Raw genomic sequence first — 19,251 nt, 5'->3', positions numbered from 1 at the left:
TTACAATTATTACAATTATTACTTGAATGATAATTAGTTAATTTAAATAATCCTGACATTAGTTATAATTTATTTTTTTATGAAATCTCATTGGTGTAGTTTGTTAGATAAATAAATAATCAGCTGTGAACAATAATAATGGCTCTAAATTAATTGTAGGTACATTTGTGTGTGTATTTTTTATGTGATATATAAATTTCATTGATGACTTAAAAAATCAGTTGTGTCATCAAAGATAAGTCAATAACTGATAATTGCTTTTTAAATATATATCGTTTACTCGTTTGTAAATGTTTGTTTGTTTATTTAAATTAAAAAATATATCAAATTTTAAAATTACTTTCTATTTTTCTACTCACACAATTTTTTTATAAAATTGATATTATTATAAACAAAAAAACCATGTTGTCATTGATGAATATTGTTAAAGTTTCTTGTTGTTAAAAATATAATATGTGTATAGTAATTAGAAATACCTGTATTGAAATGATGACAAATGAACTATTAATGTCAAAATGTCAAAAAGATATGGTAATCGTTTTAATGGAGAAAAATCATCACCAGCTAAAAGACCAAAATTGGATATTACAAAAACAAGTGATCATGTTGCACCTCAAAGACAACAAACAAATAAACCAGATACTGTGATAGATCAAGATTTATGGGGTGATGATGATGATTTTTGTGATGATGCATTTGAAGTCATTGACAATATTGCATCACAAGCTTTTTCACAAGCAGTCAATACATCCCTTGAAGATATTAATAATCATGGATCACAAACAGATAATAATGATGATAGATCAAATGATGATGGTAATTCAAAAACATTGAAAAACAATGGGTCATCATCAACAAGTAAACCATCAACACCCAATAAACTTGTTGTACCATTTGTTAAACCAGTTTCACCAGTTAAAACAAATGGATTTACATCAAAACCATCGACAAGCTATGAATCAAGAACAAATGGATTTGCACCTAGACGTCAGAGTATTTATTCACAAAGATTAGCATCGTCTGTTGAACAACGTAATTTTCATGATGAAACAACAACATTATCACAATTCAATGCACATCTTATTGCTGGTAATCATTTAAATTCAACTGTTGTCTCAATTGATGATGATGATGATCCATCAATTAAAACAATCAAAGAATTACAAAAAAAAAATGAAAAATTAATGAGAGATAATAGCTCAAGTGAAGGTGAAAAAATATATTTAAGACAGAAAATAGCTAAAGTCATGTCGGAAATGGATAAAATAAAAACTAACATGGAAAAGTATGTATAGAATTTTTATTCAAATGATATTTTAATTTGTAATTGTTGTTTATTTTCTTGCAGACAAAATCAAGCTATATTAACTCAACTAGAGGCTAAAATAAAAAATCTTTTAAATGAAAATGATTCATTAAAAAAAGAAAATAGTTTAAAAGATTATGATTTAAAAAATTCAATTGATCGTTTAAAATTAATTGAAAAATCATCAATTAAATTGACAAATCCACAAACAAATATGCCACCAAGTCCATTTAAACGTCCACCTGATGTGTCAATTAAAAAAATTGATTTTACAATGCAAACAGATATTATTAAAAAATTAAATCATCGTCATAAATTACCAGGATGTTATTATCCACTTAAAAATATACCACAACAAATATTTGAAACACCATTACCAGAAAAATCAGTTGTTGATATTCAAATAACAGATAAAATTGGTCAAAAAAGTATACCAATACTTCATGATATATTTTCATCAAGAATATTTGAAAATCCATTATTAGTCAAGCCAATTGTAACAGTTGTAAATTCAAAAAATCTAAATGTCGAATTTTATTTACCAGAATTATCATCGTTAATTAAAAAAACATCTGATGAAATAAATTCATCAGAATCAATATCAATGATAAACAAAATAATATTAACATCAATGGAATTATTATTAAACACAACAGTTGTATTAAAAACAATTGAAAGTGAAATGCAAAATGATGATCTCAAAGACATGGATGATTTGTATTTTTCAAATTTTTATAAACTCAAAATTGATCATAATAAATCATTGTGTGATGCTAAAGCTTGGTATGACAAAGAACGTGGTATTGAATCAAGAAGAACATTCTCAATACTATCACATATTGCAAGATCATCAAAATATTTAAGTGATTTTATAGCTGGTAAGATTAATCTTGCATTAAAAAATGATGAGCTATATAAAACTTATTCATCACAATTGTTACGTTACAATGACTGGCAATCAAAAGTTAAAAATCATCAAGTATTAAAATTGATTAATGAATTTATTATTGTAGTTAGTAAAATAAGAAGAAGTCATCAATTTACTGGTTTAATATGTTCACTTCTAGAGACACTGTACAGTGTTGATAAGCTGACTGGTTTTAATAGTGTCATAAGTATTCAATATGTTTGTGATATATTTAAAGAAATAATATTTTCAAGACCACTTATGTCATGCTTCCCAACAATAACTAGAATATTATCACACTTTAGTAGATCATGTATCTTTGTAGATAACTTATGTGAAAATTTAAAAAAGACCAAGCTAATATATCACAATAATGAAAGAAAATTTCATTATGATTCCTGTTTGCTACGTGTGTTCATGTTGCAGCTAGAAAAATTTGATTTTGATATATTAACAAATATTGATATTGCAAGTTCGATATTGACATTTGTTGATAATGTGTTTACACTGGAAAAAACGAAATGGCCATTTGGTGATGATCAACATGATGAGTGTGAATGTCGTGAGCATGTGTTGACACATGCTTTATTGATGATTTATGACATGCACATGTTGGACATTGAATCACTTGAAAGGGATTTTTATAATCAATGTAATGATGATGATATGAAAAATGAAAAGTGGAATAAATTTAAGGATAAACATCGTTCAATCATTAAAACATCAACAAGATTTTTGTGTTCATTGGCATGGCTTGATCATCGTTTTGTTTTACATGCACAGCAACCAGTTCTTGAACACAAAGTTCAACTGTCATGGGATAAACTTAGAACAGTTAATGATGATGCTGATGTTATTGATAGTAATTATTTACATATATCTTCCTCTTCATGCTCTTCTTTAATTGGTGATTATTAATTTTCTCATTTACTTTTTTGTGTTGTAGAATATGTTGCAGAATCTGTTGAATCAAAACTCATTCTTGATAGAGAAGATATTCAATTAAAAAATGTTTCTTTATCAGAAAAAATTTACAGCAAAAAACATGAATTTATTAATAAATTGACTGATGAATCATTGAAGAAAAAAAAATGGTCAAATGCTGAAGAATTATATCAAAAACTTTTTTAATAAAATTATTAACATTATCAATTTTTTTTTTTTTGTTTTTATCATTGAATGTTGGTAAATTTAATTAAGATGAATTAATTTATTATTTTTTTTTTTTTTTTCTCTGTTACCAAGACATTTTGAACATAATGAAATAGACATGACATTTTTAATTATTAATTAACTATTTTTTTTTTAATATTAAATATTTTTATACAAATAAAAATAAAAAGTGTTTTTTGTAATTTAATAGTTTAATTTATTTTTTTTTTTATATTTAAGTTTATAACAAAAATTATATTAATCACTCAATTCAACATCTTCATCACTTAAATAATTACTAACTTTTAATCTTTTGCGATTTTGTAAATTAATTTTTTGACTATTTAAATCATCATATTGTCCATTAGCAACTTTATTTCTATACTCTTCTAGTTCATATTGTTCTTGTTCTAGTCTAATTGCAGCACTCAATGTTTCAGTGTCTTCTTCTTCATACTCTTCAGTATCATCTTGTTCAACAGCTGGTATTTTTCTTGGTTTTTTTAAACCATCATCACTGTCACTGTCATAATATTCAGTTGGACCATTTGCTGATGTTTGATTTTTTGATTTTTTACGTATTCTTATTTTTTTAGGTGGTGGTGTTCTTGGTCCAAGTGTATTTTGGCTACACTGATATGATAAATGTCCTTCTTGTCCACATTCCCAACACTGTGATTTATCTGGATATTCACGACGTCTTATAAAATCAGCACTACGTCCATTATCAACAGCAATTGAACTTTTAACTGTTCTACCACCAATTTCAGTATTATTTATATTTTTAGCACACTCTGATGCTTCTTCTTGTTTTAAAAATAACACAAAAGCAACACCTTTACTTTTTCGTGACTTTCTATCTTTTACAACAGTTACTCTGTAATATTACAAATTATTATTTATTAATATGACAATTATATAGCTTTATTAAATCAATACATACTTGACAATTTTTCCATGATGCTCTAGGAGTTTATGTATATCATTATTTGTTAATGAAAATGGCAAGTTTGAAATGTAAACTGTTGATTTACTTGGAGCAAGTCCACTGCTCATTTTTTTATGTTTGACACTTTGACAGTGATACAATAATAAATAATAATATTATCAAAACACGAGAGAAAGAAAGAGAGAGAGTAAAAAGAGAGAATAAATATTTAATAACATGTGTCGACGACAGACTGCGCTGCACAACAACCGTACTTTTTATTTTTAAATATAAATAATCAGTAAGTGCATAATATGTATTTTTTTTATTGTGCTTATTGACGCTTAATTAATTTTTTCTATAATTTTCACCATAAACTGCTAAATACAATATAATTAAACCTTAATTTTATATTTTTTTTTTTATTTTTATATTTTGTTTTTATATTTTTTATTTTTTTTTTTTCATCAAGAATTTACGAGAATAAATATAAATATTATATGTATAATATTTTTTTCAATAAACAATAGACAATGACTCAAAATAACATGATAAACATTTTTTTTATTTTTTTTATTTCTACTTTTCAATGTTCTTTGCACCTTATCATTTTCAAATATATATTTTATTCATTTTATTTTATATATTTTAAAATCCAATGCATTATAATTATACATACTTGGTTTTAAATAAATAAAATAATATTTTTTAGATAAATTATTTATTATGATTATTTAGTTTATTAGAAAAATAGTGATCAAACAATTACATTTCAGCATTCAAAAAAATTTCACAAGCTTTTGTTAATTTTTTTAAACTATTACGATTTAAACAATTTTTTTTTCTCGATAAACTCATTAAATTATCATACAATTCATCAGCTTTCTCATCATAATCATTATCACTTAATTTTTGTATTTTTTCTTCTGGCACAATAAATTCATATTTCTTTTGACAATGATGTTGCAATGAAAGTTTCGATGAATGTTTCGACAATGCACACAAATAATGAGAAAACGAAGGAAAATCAGATGTAAATTTATGAATTTTTCTTTCTTGTAAATAAGCATGTACAATTTCTCGAATATTAGATCGACGATTTATAACAGTAGATATGTCGTTTATTAATTTTTCATTTGTTGAATGTTCAACAATGTTATTAAACATCTCAAGGGCTTCTTGAAGCACCCATTGACATTTATTCTCCAACAAAACACATATAAGCTGAGCAAGTGATGTAGCTTCATTCTGGTTCACACATGGTTCATTCAAACATTTAATATTTTCCATTAAATAATGACTAATTTTAATCAACAAATCACTACTCGATAGACTTGGTATTTTTGCTATTCCAGAGAAAATTGCCTAGATAAAAAATAAATATAACAAACACCATTACAACAACAAAATATTAAAGAAATTTTCATAATAAATATTTTATAATAAATTACCATTGCTAATTTCCAGTCAAAATATTTTACATTCTGCTCGTAATCAATACAGTCAAGAAGCAACACAAGCATCTCAATTACCATGTCTCAGCAACCTGCAAGGCAATCATATTTTAATGCATTTTCAACACCTTCCATTACCTCCAATAAATTATTCATCAACATCTGGCTTTTTTTATCTTTTTGAATACCCAAAAGAATCAACGAACTTTTCTATAAAAAAAAAAAAACAAAACAAATTATAAATAAATAAACAAACATCATTAATTAATTTGATAAATAAATTTGATTTTCTTACAAGACGATTCCAATTTTTAATTGATGGTTGTCGTTTTAAATCAGCAATAACCATTGGAAAACAATTAGCTGGTTCAGCCTCAATTATTTTAGCTAAATTTACAATTTGATTGGAATTTCTATCACCTTTTGTTTCTCTCAGCAACAACATTAAACTATTTTTTTTTCTACACTTAACAGCTGATTTATTTTCTTCAGATAAAATTTCATAAATATCAATAATTAATCTGCCAATAATTACGAAACTCAGACAATTATTTTCTCGTGATTCCAAAGCTTCATATGTATTTAAAAAATATCCAATATGATCAATCAATAATTTTTCACTTGTTGTGTTGTAACACAGCTGTAAAACATGATAACAAAGCAATGATGATTGTAAATATTCACTGAATATATTTTTAAATATAATCATCTCAAATATAGCAAAGTCTTGTTCTCTTTCAATTAATAATTTAAATATTATTTCAACAGTTTTATCAAAAACATATGTACTATTATCACCATCTTCATCATCTTTATTTATTCCTAAAAATTCAGTTGTTTTCATGAAAATTTCATCTTGCAAATTGTCAATATTACCAATGACAATGTCTAATAATTTATCTGGATGTTTCCAGCTTGTTGAAAGTGACAAAAGCAAGTAGTGATAGCCCAGTGAATATTCCGAGTCATCAGTATTTTTAACTCGCTCATATTTATCTATCAAATGTTGCCAAAAATAATCAAATTCGAAAAATGATTTGGCCAATGTTTTTGGCCAATTAATTGAAAATATTTTTCTTCGTAATTTATCAATGTCTTGTTGGGTATCATCTAGCTTTGTTCCAGTTGAAACAACATGACATGTTGATAAACGAATGATGAAATCCACACGATCACAAATTAATTCTTGTGTTAGTTGTTGTTTGTAACAAAATACTTCGTAAAGTCGGTCAAGGATTTTCAATAAAAATAATGAACATTTACTGCGTTTATCAAACACATCAACTGAAGAATCCAATATGTCTTTGTACATTCTCTCAATTGATGATTCTAGTATTTTAAAATTATTCATTATGATAATATTAATATTACTATTTGATATTATAATTTCTTTTGATACTACTGACATTTTACCAAGTGTTTTCCATGTTTGACACATTGTTGTTAAATCATTTTGTATATATCTACCAATTTCACCAATTTTTTCAAGTGTTTGCATGAAAATATCAGTGTCATTTGTAAAATCAATTCCTTGATTAAGTATATTATAAAAAATTTTTGTTAATGATGATGTATTACGAAAAACATCAACAAGTTTTGTTGGTATTGTTTCATAATTGGCACGTTTTGTTTTTAGATGACAAGATATTTTAATAGCACTATTTGGAAAATAATTTAATATACTTTTAATCATTGAAGCATTTAATTTATCAAGTGTTTTAGTGTGCTCCAATATGGTACTCCAATAGTCTAAAATATCACTCGTTGAATTTAAATATTCATCAAATATTTTATTATCCTTTGATGGATTATTTTCATCTAAAATATTATCAATTTTAGTGAAATTTTGTTCAATCAATCTATCAAAATATGGACATATTTTTGATAAAATATTTGGCTCCAATTCGTTGATTGTACATGTTGATATATCAGCTAAAAGTTTGATGGCCTCGTCAAGTTTAATATCTGATTCTTTATTAAAGTTAACAGACATTTCTAGTTCCTCATCAAATGTAAATTCATCGTCTAATGGCACAAAGCCATCTTTATCAGCCATTTTAATTATCTAGAACAAAAAAAAAAAAAATTATTATTTAAAAAAGTAATTTTTAAATGAGCTAAAAAGTTTGATAGCTGAATTTCTTTTTAAAACAATAAAATAATGAAATGAAAATTATCGTGATCGAAGAAAAATAATTCACATGCATGCATATTATTTCCAAGAAGAATAAAAAGTATAATAAACTTTGATCTGCTCATTCAAATAGTAATTCTTGATAAAAAAAAGTTTTATTTTTCATTAAAACAAAACTTTATCGTTGTGTATTACAAGCTTGGATGAACCCTTAAAACTTTGTGGTGCTTGTGTGTATATAATTTTCACCCTTCTTGTATATGAACTAATACAAGTTTATTTCTTTTAGTTGTTCTTGTTGTTTGGGCATTGTGGGCAAGTGTGTCTGCAGACATATACACGATGTTTAACTGGTTCAATGAATTCAAATGATCGGCTAACACCATGGTTACTGTGGACAACAAGCTGTCAGATGATAGGCAAAAGTTTTATGATCAATAAATGCTTGACTAAAGAGAAAGAGAGTTTAGTTGAGTTTATTTAAAAGGGAATTACCCTTTATTATACCTGTCTCTCCCTCGTTCTCTCTTGAATACTTTCTCTTTTTACAACAACACGAGATATCAATATAGATATATCATTTGATATTGCAAACTTTAAATCCTGGAAATAATAAAGTCAGTCTGTCGACGTGTGCCGGCGTCGACGCTCCTCAAACTATCATTTTCTTTTTTTTTTCTTAATTAATTTAAATAAAATATCATTACAACCGGCACAAAGTTTAACAATAAATTTATAAATTTATCTTTTAATAATAAATAAAATTTAAAGATGTCAAAACAACCAACGAGACAATTGTCTCTTCAGCAAGTACCAAAAAGAACAAGTCAAATTAGAAGACAAAGATCAGCTGATGATCAAAGAACAAATGAATCCAACATGTTGCTTTATCACAGTATTTCAAATCAGCCAATAAGATCTAGACGTGATAAATCAAGTTGGGTCTCAACAGATAGACCAAAAGTACGAATTGCATGGACATCTAGCATTGAAAAAGAACCAAAAGTTGAAATAATTGCCTCAAGAATTGGTACAGCATCAAATAAGAGAAATAATATTAATGGTAATTCATCTGTTACATCGTCAGTTATTGGAAATGATAAAGCAACAATTTTATATTCACGTCAAGAGCTTGCTGAACGTCTTCGACTTGCTTGGAAACAACGTGAAGCAAATAAATCAAATATTGATATTTTTTTAGCTCATGATATGACAACAGAGGAGAGATGTGATTCTCGAATGTCATCATCAAGTGTTGATGATAAAAATAGCCATGATAATGAAGAACAAATTAAAGCTGATGTTGTTAATTCAACTGATGATCCATCAACAGTATTTCCAGTCAATAATAATAATGATGATCGTTTGTCTAAATCAAAATATCAAGTTGGTAATTATGCTAATGTTTTTGATAAAAATGTTAAAATTACAATGATCCAAGATGCAAGATCAAAGAGAGCCAGTTTTCAATCTGGAACAAATTTAGCATTTAATGGTAATTTACCAAGGACAACAATTGTCTCACCATTGATCAAAGAATCATCTGATAAATTAGAAAAATTAAAAGATAAAACAAATAATAATACGTTGACTGATCAAAAAACAAAAAGAACAAATTCAGCTCCACCATTACAACGAAGAATTGGTTTAACAAATATTGTAGCATCAAAACCACGTGTTAATATTATCATTGATACACCAAAAATATCAAAACCACGTGATCCATTAAGTGCTCAAAAAATTGATAAAAAAGAATCAAAAGATTGTGAAAAAATAAATTCTAATTTAGATAATTCAAGTGTTAAAAATTTATCATCAACATCAGCAACATCAACAGAACGAGTTGTTAAAACAAATAAAAAAAGATCAAGAAATGGCAAAAGAAGAGTTGATGATTTTAGTAAAAAAAATGAACGTACTAAATCAACATGTGATATTGTTACAATGGTGTCACTTGTGAGTGATGCTGACAGTGATTCTGATGTTGAAAAAAATTCACCAAGAGATGATAAATTAGTACGTCAATTAAAATGTAATTTTCCAACAACGCCAATAATTAAAAGTTGTCCATTAACAATAAATTCTGGTAATTTAACAAATTCAATAATTGACAATAGCAATAATTCATTGATACCAAGAAGAGTCATAAAATCAGGTAAAAAAAAAAATAAAAAAAAATTGATAAATAATTTTAAGTGTAGAAAACAAGACAACGAAAGAATTCAAGTTATTTTAATTTTATTTAAAAAGATAATTAATCAAGTAAATGCATGTATTTAACAGTGACAATGACTCCTGTGGATGTTAGGTGATAGTCAAGAGGTTTGCATGGCATAAAAAAATTAATTAAACTTGACGGACGACGACACGCGATCAGCACGTTATAATATAATCAAAACAACATCATGCACATACCACAAAAAGTCACCAGTGTGTCCACTCGTATTATAAAAAAAATATATTTTAAAATTAATTTACATTTGTTAGTATCATTTCAGCAAGATTATTCAGCAATTGATGCTGCTGATATACAACACAATGATTTTATACCAAAAATAATACAAGACAATGATGTGAGAACAAATTGGCAAACAACTTGTGATGATGATCCAAAATTATCATCGAAAAATTCAATAAATTATTGGCAAGGTATTATTGAAGAATCATCAACATTGACTGATCGTGAGAAACGATGCTTAGTCGTACCAATCGGTGATCAAAGAGATAAAAAAAGAAAATTTCAAATTCAAAAAATAAAAAATAATACAACTAAAAAGTAAGCAATCAGCTATTTTTAATAAATTTTTTTTGAATATTAATAATAAATCATTGATTTCAATGTCAATTTTAAAAATATATATTCGTGATTTTATTTTATTTTTAAGACAAATTAAATTGGTTGTCCTTGATTTATGATTATTTATTTTTGATATGCCAAGGTAAAAAATATCATTAGCTTTTTATTGAAAATGTTATTAACAAAAAAAATTACATCTTGATAAAAAATAAAATGAATATTTTATTTTGAAGAATGTTTGATTTTTTTTTTTTATATTCGCGTGGCTGATATTATAACTGCATACGAGGTAATTTCGATTTCTTCAAGATTTATTACCCTGAAGAAATAGTAGAACAAATAATAATGTGGATTGGTAAATCAGAGAGGGAGGAAAAAAAAAATAAAATAAAATAAAGGAGGCCAACCAATATGGCTAGTAATACAAATATGCTAAGGGCAAGATAAAGAGGCATCACGGTACCATCTAGTGGTACCACGAACTATTTGTAACATTTTCAAAATCAAGTCCATGCATATATTCCTCGTGGACAAAAGTGCAATTTTATTATTTTATTTTTATTCTATTTGCATGTTTTATAAACATTATTTATTTACAAAGTTAGATCATTGGATCGTCAACCTGGTTACTGTTAATGAGTCTCATGACCTGGAAGAAAAAAAAGAAAAGAAAATATGCTTCAAGATCAACAAGACTCATCAGTGGGTTTGATGTTAATTTTTATGCTTTTAATTGCAGTGAGGAACATCAGCCGAATATTATTCAAATGGATATGAAAGATTTTGGATCTGGAAGATCAGTATCATCTGGTGGTTTGAATGAGACAACAGTTAGGTCTGGAAGTTCAGTAACACTTACAGCATCAATATCAAAGGTAATTAATTAATATTTTATTTTTGGTGGTGCCTCAATTGATCAAGATGACGTTATGATTTTATCAGCTAGTCAAGTCAAGTAGCCTTGATCAAGATTTTGTTGATCAAGAAGCTGTTGATGCTGATGTTGAACCACATTTAAGAACAACCAAGGAAAAAGAATGCTGGCATCTTTATAGAAAAATGTGTGACAAGGGTGTTTGTGTTAGCTTTGATACTGTATTGAGGTAATTTTATTTATATAATATTTTTCATTAAATTAATTAATTTTATTTTTTCTATATGAATTTAGGGGCATGTTGACACCAACAGAATATCGTCTTCGTCGACGAGAAATTACCCAACAAATTTAACAAAAAATATTTAATAAAAATTTATAAAAATACTATTTTTGTGTGTGAAAATTAATAATAATTATTTTTATTAAAAAAAAAAAAAACAATCAGCAAATAAATAATATTTTTAAATTGAAAAAATAATAATAAATAAATTAATAATTATATTTATAAATTATGTAACTTAATTAAAAAACAAAAAAATTCATAAAAAAAAAAAATATTTGAGATTAAATTTCTACATCAATAAATAACTGAACGTTTCTACAATGTTGATTAACTTATTACTTTTCTCCCCTTGATCTGATGAATAAATTTATCTGAATGACGTCAGGAACACGTGTGATTGTTAGGTACTTGTATGTTGATCAAGGCTATAAATATTCAATTATAGATAATCAAGTGTTATCAGGATGTTGTGTTTATAACAAGTTTTGACTCATCATCACCAATAATTCAGATCTAAATAAAAAAAATAATAATAATAACGAATGTTAATAAATATTTAAAACAACATATAAAATATTTAATAAACAAACACATAAAAAAGGGAATGGAAAATAACAGGTGATAAATATTTTATTGATAGTTTATTGTTGTCATGACACAAGCAACACAAGCACGATGATGTCGTTTAAAAAATGGAAACAAGGTTAATAACCAGGACAAAGCAAAATTAGAGCATAAATTATATTTAGTAAGTTGTTGTTGTTGTTGTTTAATTGTAATTACGTTGTTGGATTTTAAAGATTTATTTTAATTACAGGCAAGAGAAAATCCGAACCAATTTTTTGATATATCTGATTGCAATGTCAAGGCTGTACCAAATGGTATTTATTCACTATGCAAAGTATTCAGAAAAAAGAGCTGAAAATGATGAAAAATAAATTATCATCATTGTCTGGGGTGGTAATGATAACTGATCTTTCATTATTAACAATTTTAGATTTAAGTGATAATGAATTTGACAGTTTACCAAGTGAAATTAATTATCTAAAATCATTGGAGGTAAAAGAATTAAATCAACATTTTAATATTAATATTAAAAAGTAATTTTTTTATTTAAATTTCTAGGAATTTTATTTACAAAATAATTGTTTAAAAACTACCAAAGAATTGACTGACCATTTAATTAATGTATCACAATAATAAGCCTGTCGCCAGAAAATATGAATAATTTAAAAAATTTAAATACCCTGGATATCAGCAACAATAAAATAACAAAATTACCAAAATCATTGGGTATGCTTGAACACTTGGAGACAATTAATTTTGATGGTTTGAGTATTGAATATCCACCTGGTGATATTGTCCAGCAGGGTCTTGTTGCCATCTTGATATTTCTAAAAGAATGTGGAATTAATTGTGATAAAATATCAGAAATTAATAATAAAGTTTCTGATTCTAATTCAATCAATTAAATTAAAAAATAAAGATGATAAAATTGAGGTTTGATTTTTATAAAATAATAATTTTATTTTTTATTTTATTGCTTCTATTATTTTTTTATAGTATTTCTTTTTTTTAATTTTTTTTTAGGAAACATTATTGAAGATAGAAACAGAAGTAGCACGTTATTATTTTATTTTTATCAAAAAGGATAATTTAATAAATTAATTTAATTTATTTTTAGGAACGAAGACAAAATGACTTGCTAGAACTTGAAAAAACAATTAAAAATCATCAACAGTACGAGTTGGAGCTACAATCTTTACACAATGATAATAAAAAAAAATTGCTAGTTAATTTAGCAGAACAACAGACAAAATTAGAAATTGAAATAACGAAAGTACAACAAGAAAGAGAAATAAATCGTTCACGTTTATTGTCATTTATTTATGATACTGAAAAAGATGCTGATGGTATTATCAAAGAATTTCTATCAACAAGTGAAGCTGAACGTCAAACACAAGCTGAATTACTTGAACGTGAAAAAAATGAACAAATGGGAATACTATCAAAATGTCATAATGATCAATCAGCATGTCGAACAAAAGAAACACTACATTCAATGGAGTTATTATTACAAGAAGAATTATTAGCTGAAAAAAAAATAGAAGAATATACAAAATATCGTGATTCCAATGCTCAATCATTATTAAGTGTAGAATTAATAAATAATAATCATTTAGCAGAAGTTGTTAAGGATCAAAAAAAAGATCGTGATGATTTAATTGATAAAATAAAAAATGATGAGATACTACAAAAAGCAGCACTTGTTGGTCTTCTTGAAAAAAGTGATACAAGATCATGGAGTATTGTTCAACAAGTTAATCTTGTACAATCACAACTTGTTGCATTGACAAACATTGAATTAGAAAGAAAAAAATTACAAGTTAATCAACAAATAAATGATCTTGCTGATAAACGTGTTATACTAATGAAATATTAATTGATTTATTAAATCAACAAGAAAAACGTCGTGGACAATTGATGGAAACAATTGATCAAATGGAAAAAAAAAGAGAAAAAGATAATAGTCTATTTTGGTTGATGCAATATCAATCATTGATGGAAGTTAGACCACAAGGATTGCTAGAAGGTTTAGAACCAACACTTGTTCGTCATGTTGCTATTGCTGGTGCCTTACATTGCCTTCCATTTTTATCAACATTACCAGGAATGCTTCCTCATGTAACACATGATGATTTAATTGAAATTGGTATTAATAATGAAAATGACAGATGTGCTGTTATACTTGCAGCTAATAATTATTTAGCTGAAATAAACATGTTGGATTCATCAACAACAAAAATTAATGAGCCTTCAACTAGTGATACTAATAATCAAGACAACAAATCAACAATGTCAAGTATTAGCTCAACAGAGTGTGTTGTTTGTTTTGATTCTGAGGTTAGTAAAAAAAATTCATTTACATTTATTTATTTTATTATTAATCAACTAATTTTTATTTAAATTTACATTTTACAGTGTCAAGTTATTTTTTTACCATGTGGACATTTGTGTTGTTGTGAAAATTGTTCAAACATGGTAACAACTGAATGCCCTATGTGCACTTTGATACAACGAAAATTCAAGTTAGAAAACCTTAATGTGCAAATTATTATTTATAATAAATTTCCACGTTTTGATTGTTTATTAATTGACATCAATAATTTTTCAAAGTATTAAATAGTGTGATAATTATTTCATTGTCACGTGTGTCGTTTTTTATACAAAATAATTCACATTTGTTGTTGATAAAAATTTTTTACATTTTAAATTTTTTTCCATTTTGTCACGTTGCGCAATGAAATCGATAAATAAATTATAAATTGTGCCTGAATTTTAGCATAAGATGATAATGTAAAAAAAAAAAAAATAATAATAGTCTGCCTTTAGCACTAAATAAATAACACAAATTTGTAATAGTATTAATATGAACAAAACAAATAAATTTATTGAATTGTCTTTTGTAAAAATAATGAATTTAATGAAGAAAAAAAAAAAACTGTTTACATTTGATTTATTTATAAATTACTCATCTTCAGTCATGTCAATAACATCATCATCTGGCTTTGATGTTTGTAATTTCTTTTTAGTATTAGCATCTTTTTTTTCTCTTTGTGATTTTTTAAAATTTTCCAATGCATCTTTTAGACCATCAATAAATTTATCAAATTCAATATCTTCAATGGCTTGTATAACATCAGTACCACTTATTGTTTTTCTGTTATTTTTTTTGGCAATTGTATTTGCAGCTGTTGTCAAGTACAAAATAAATATTGATGCTGCTTTTGCAACAGCAATTCTTGCTTCTTTAGCAACTGTAACACCATCAGGTAATGCCTCCTTGATGATTCTCGTAACAACAGCATTTGGAAGATTAAGATCTTCAACTCTTTCAGCCATCTGTAATTATTAATAATTATATATTCAATTATTAACAAAGCATTTTTTGTTTGTGACTTGTGTTGATTAATTTACAAATTAAAAATACTAATGTTATTGTAATACACAAATTTTAATTACCTTTTGATAATGAAAATATACAAATTATATTTTTAAATAATTAACACTTTTTATTTTTATAATTTATATATGATATTGTTAATAACAAATAGAATGTAAACAAACTTTTCCCGCGTTTGCAAGGTTAGTTCACACTTCACATGCAGAATGGATCCAGCAAAAGCTCCAAAGCACCAAAGTGGCGCTGATGGCTCAATCACCAATTGTCTGTGTTGGTTTATTTTTTTTTTTCATATATGTATATTAAAAAGAAGACACACACACACAAGTGTAATGTGTCAAAGTCAGTTGTCAACATTGTCAATTGACTGGAGTAAAAAAATAATAGATAATTCGCAAGATTGGCAATTTGGTACATTGATAGGGGTGGAGAAAATTATTCTGGTGCTCTCTGATTGCGTATTAAATAAACAGCTTGTTACAGTCGAAAAATATTAAATAACAAAACAGGAAGAGTCTATTATTTATATTGTTAAATTAATTGTATTAATGTTTATAATTTGAGATATTTATTTGTTAAAATATGTCAAAAATCGAAGAGGGAAATGCGCACATTCGCGCAGCTGAAAAAAGGTATTGAACGTGTATATTTAATAGTAATTAAATATTTAATTAATTAATTAATTGTAAATTAATTTAAACAGTTTGAAGACTACTTTACTAAAGTGGAAACCTGATTATGAAGTTGCTGCTGATTCTTATAATCAAGCTGGTAAATTATTTTTATAATTTTAATTTAATATCTTGGCTAATCATTTTAATTTGTTTTTTTTTAGCAACTTGTTTTAGAATTGGAAAATCATTAAAACAATGCAAAGATGCATTATTAAAATGTGCTGATTGTTACAAAGAAAATCGATCGTATCCTTTTTTTATTTAAATAAAAAAATAAATCATAAATAAAAATTGTTTTCCTTAAGTACTTTTGTTATTCATGATAATTTAACAGATGGTTTCATGCAGCCAAGTGAGTTGACAATTTAATTTGAATATTTTAACAATTTAATAATCGAATTAATTTTTAGGAGCTTGGAACAGGTGATTTTGATCACAAGAGATTTAGGGGATTTATCAGAGATACCAGCTCTTGCTCACAGATCATGTTCACTGTATCAGCAACATGGTTCCCAAGAATCTGGTGCAAATGTTCTTGATAAAGCTGGTAAAATGTTGGAAACAAGTGATCCAGAAGCAGCTTTACCATTATTTCAAAGAGCAGCTGAAATAGTTATGGTAATAAAAACAAAATGACAAACAAAATATAATGTCAATGTTGTTATTACAACTGAAATGATAATAATTATGATAAATTAAACAGGGTGAAGATAGTCCTAGACAAGCAGCCGAGTACCTGAGTCGAGTGGCAAGAATACTAGTTAAACTTAAAAAATTTGATGAAGCAGCAAATGCAATACGTAGAGAAATTGGTATGCATCAAAGAATTGAACATATGCCATCAGTTGGAAGACTTGCTGTTGTTTTGGTACTTGTACAATTGGCGAGAGGTGATCAAGTTGCTGCTGAAAAAGCATTTAGAGAATGGGGAAATTGTTGTGATGATCCAGAGGTAATTTAATGATCAATAATAATTATTAATCAACAATCAATTTATAAATTATTATTTTATGGATATATTTTATAGATTCAAACATTGGAAATGTTACTTCAAGCATACGACAATGAAGATGCAAATGCAGCTCGTGCTGCATTGAATAGTCCATTTATAAAACACATGGATGTCGAGTATGCTAAACTTGCAAGAGATCTTCCATTGCCACAACAAGAGTATGCTGTTCCACCAGCTGGTGTTATTGCAAATGCAGCACCACCATATGTATCACCAAAAATTGATCAACCATCAAGCAGTACAGAGACTGTTGAAGCTGAAGTTAACAATGTCATTAATTTATTTCTATTTATCATCAATGATTCATCAATAATCCATCATCATTATTATAATATTTGTATTTTTTTTTGTTTAGGACACAGAGACAATTGAAAAAGCAATGACATCAACAACATTAGATGACAAAACACCATCACCATCAACAACACAAGATGAAAAAATTAACAATGAAGATGAAGATTATGAGGGTGGTTTATGCTGATTAATTAAATAAATAATAATTTAAATTACGATTATTTATCAAGAGATTAATAAATATATCAATAGAATGATTTATCTTGTTAAAATTGCACACTATTTTTGACAATTTTAATTGATTATTATTGAATTTGGCTTGGGCAATATGTCACAATTGCATTTAAAGCTTTGAAATAATATTATTATTGTATATTCGCAGATCCCTTGTCCATAGTTGATATAAAATAAAACATTTAATTTTCCCGTCAATTTGTTATTTATGTTTATTTTTGTGTTATTGTTATTAAAAATATAATTGAATGATTGGAATTTTTTTGTTTTAAAAAATATAATATTTAATATCTTACCTTTTTGGTTTTTTGTTTGATGATTAATGACACTTTAAACTTGAATTAACAATTATTTAACTGATAAATTATTTATGTGCACTATTGTTTTTTACTTGATCACTTTTTATTTAAAAATATATATAAATAAATAAATAAACTAAAATAAACTAAAATAAACATAACGCTTTTTTTGGAATTTCGGAATTCTCCTTGAGCGCACTCTACACATGAATAATTGTACCCACCTAAACTCTTTACATAAAAAAAAAATATTATTTAAAAAAACAAGTATACTGTTAAAAAACACGAACGTATTTTCCGATGATCCTCAATTATTTAGCTATTCTTTCTCAAATTAAAAAAAAATTCAATAGATAAAAATTAAATTCAAGCGAAAAAAAAACAGTCAAATTTAAAATATAATTTATTATTATATTTATATTTCAATATATAAGTGTATTTTTTATTTTTTATGAGACAGTATCCAACACAACTCGACATACTAAAATTGAAAAAAATAAAATAGAACAAAGTTTCCAACAATTTATTCGTTGTGTATTTGTCTATGTATTTTTTTTATTTTTTTTTTTTGTCAAAATAATTTTATACCAGCTAAGAAATAATAAATGATAAAACAAAAAGTTATATATTAATTTTTTTCTCAATTTTTTATTTTAATAAAACTTTTAATTTTCAATTATAGAACAACATTTTAATTTTTTAAATTTTTTTAATAATTGAATATTTGAATTTTAAATAATTAATCATTACTATAACAAATAATTGATTCTTACTTATTTTATACATACAATTTTTTCAAGTTCACAGAGATGGTTTCTAAATTTTATCGGCGTAAGTTTTTTTCAACAGATTAATAGTATTGTCAATTTCGTAATCCGAGTATGTTCCAATCATTTTTTGACGTTGAAATGTTTTTAATAATTCTATATAGCATTT

General features: G+C 25.9%; 6 protein-coding genes and 1 pseudogene across 6 annotated transcripts; 4 read left to right on the top strand and 3 right to left on the bottom strand.

The window, feature by feature from the left end:
- Positions 1 to 217: 217 nt before the first annotated feature.
- LOC122856620 lies at positions 218 to 3,568 on the top strand. The gene is made up of 3 exons (XM_044158339.1): positions 218 to 1,285; positions 1,349 to 3,075; positions 3,160 to 3,568. The coding sequence occupies exons 1-3, from the start codon at positions 516 to 518 to the stop codon at positions 3,342 to 3,344; spliced, it is 2,682 nt and encodes an 893-aa protein (XP_044014274.1). The 5' UTR covers positions 218 to 515; the 3' UTR covers positions 3,345 to 3,568.
- Positions 3,569 to 3,608: 40 nt separating this feature from the next.
- LOC122856621 (zinc finger CCHC-type and RNA-binding motif-containing protein 1-like) lies at positions 3,609 to 4,487 on the bottom strand. The gene is made up of 2 exons (XM_044158340.1): positions 4,309 to 4,487; positions 3,609 to 4,242 (listed from the first exon to the last, which is right to left on the bottom strand). The coding sequence occupies exons 1-2, from the start codon at positions 4,419 to 4,421 to the stop codon at positions 3,624 to 3,626; spliced, it is 732 nt and encodes a 243-aa protein (XP_044014275.1). The 5' UTR covers positions 4,422 to 4,487; the 3' UTR covers positions 3,609 to 3,623.
- Positions 4,488 to 5,058: 571 nt separating this feature from the next.
- LOC122856149 lies at positions 5,059 to 18,423 on the bottom strand. The gene is made up of 5 exons (XM_044157841.1): positions 18,313 to 18,423; positions 6,043 to 7,812; positions 5,876 to 5,957; positions 5,745 to 5,830; positions 5,059 to 5,658 (listed from the first exon to the last, which is right to left on the bottom strand). The coding sequence occupies exons 2-5, from the start codon at positions 7,801 to 7,803 to the stop codon at positions 5,059 to 5,061; spliced, it is 2,529 nt and encodes an 842-aa protein (XP_044013776.1). The 5' UTR covers positions 7,804 to 7,812; positions 18,313 to 18,423.
- On the top strand, positions 8,524 to 11,907 carry LOC122856617. The gene is made up of 5 exons (XM_044158336.1): positions 8,524 to 10,036; positions 10,369 to 10,657; positions 11,418 to 11,553; positions 11,621 to 11,781; positions 11,847 to 11,907. The coding sequence occupies exons 1-5, from the start codon at positions 8,653 to 8,655 to the stop codon at positions 11,905 to 11,907; spliced, it is 2,031 nt and encodes a 676-aa protein (XP_044014271.1). The 5' UTR covers positions 8,524 to 8,652.
- LOC122856148 lies at positions 12,214 to 15,340 on the top strand (annotated as a pseudogene).
- Positions 15,367 to 16,018, bottom strand: LOC122856619 (DNA polymerase epsilon subunit 3-like). Its single transcript, XM_044158338.1, has 2 exons — positions 15,862 to 16,018; positions 15,367 to 15,741 (listed from the first exon to the last, which is right to left on the bottom strand). Exon 2 carries the CDS (start codon positions 15,739 to 15,741, stop codon positions 15,367 to 15,369), a length of 375 nt encoding a protein of 124 aa, XP_044014273.1. The 5' UTR covers positions 15,862 to 16,018.
- Positions 16,056 to 18,214, top strand: LOC122856618 (gamma-soluble NSF attachment protein-like). The gene is made up of 8 exons (XM_044158337.1): positions 16,056 to 16,434; positions 16,506 to 16,573; positions 16,638 to 16,722; positions 16,811 to 16,828; positions 16,887 to 17,094; positions 17,180 to 17,428; positions 17,504 to 17,758; positions 17,844 to 18,214. The coding sequence occupies exons 1-8, from the start codon at positions 16,385 to 16,387 to the stop codon at positions 17,967 to 17,969; spliced, it is 1,059 nt and encodes a 352-aa protein (XP_044014272.1). The 5' UTR covers positions 16,056 to 16,384; the 3' UTR covers positions 17,970 to 18,214.
- Positions 18,424 to 19,251: the final 828 nt, after the last annotated feature.

This window comes from Aphidius gifuensis, linkage group LG5, assembly GCF_014905175.1.
Source record: "Aphidius gifuensis isolate YNYX2018 linkage group LG5, ASM1490517v1, whole genome shotgun sequence".
Classification (NCBI taxonomy): domain Eukaryota; kingdom Metazoa; phylum Arthropoda; class Insecta; order Hymenoptera; family Braconidae; genus Aphidius; species Aphidius gifuensis.
This window is presented reverse-complemented; position numbering and strand designations above follow the sequence as displayed.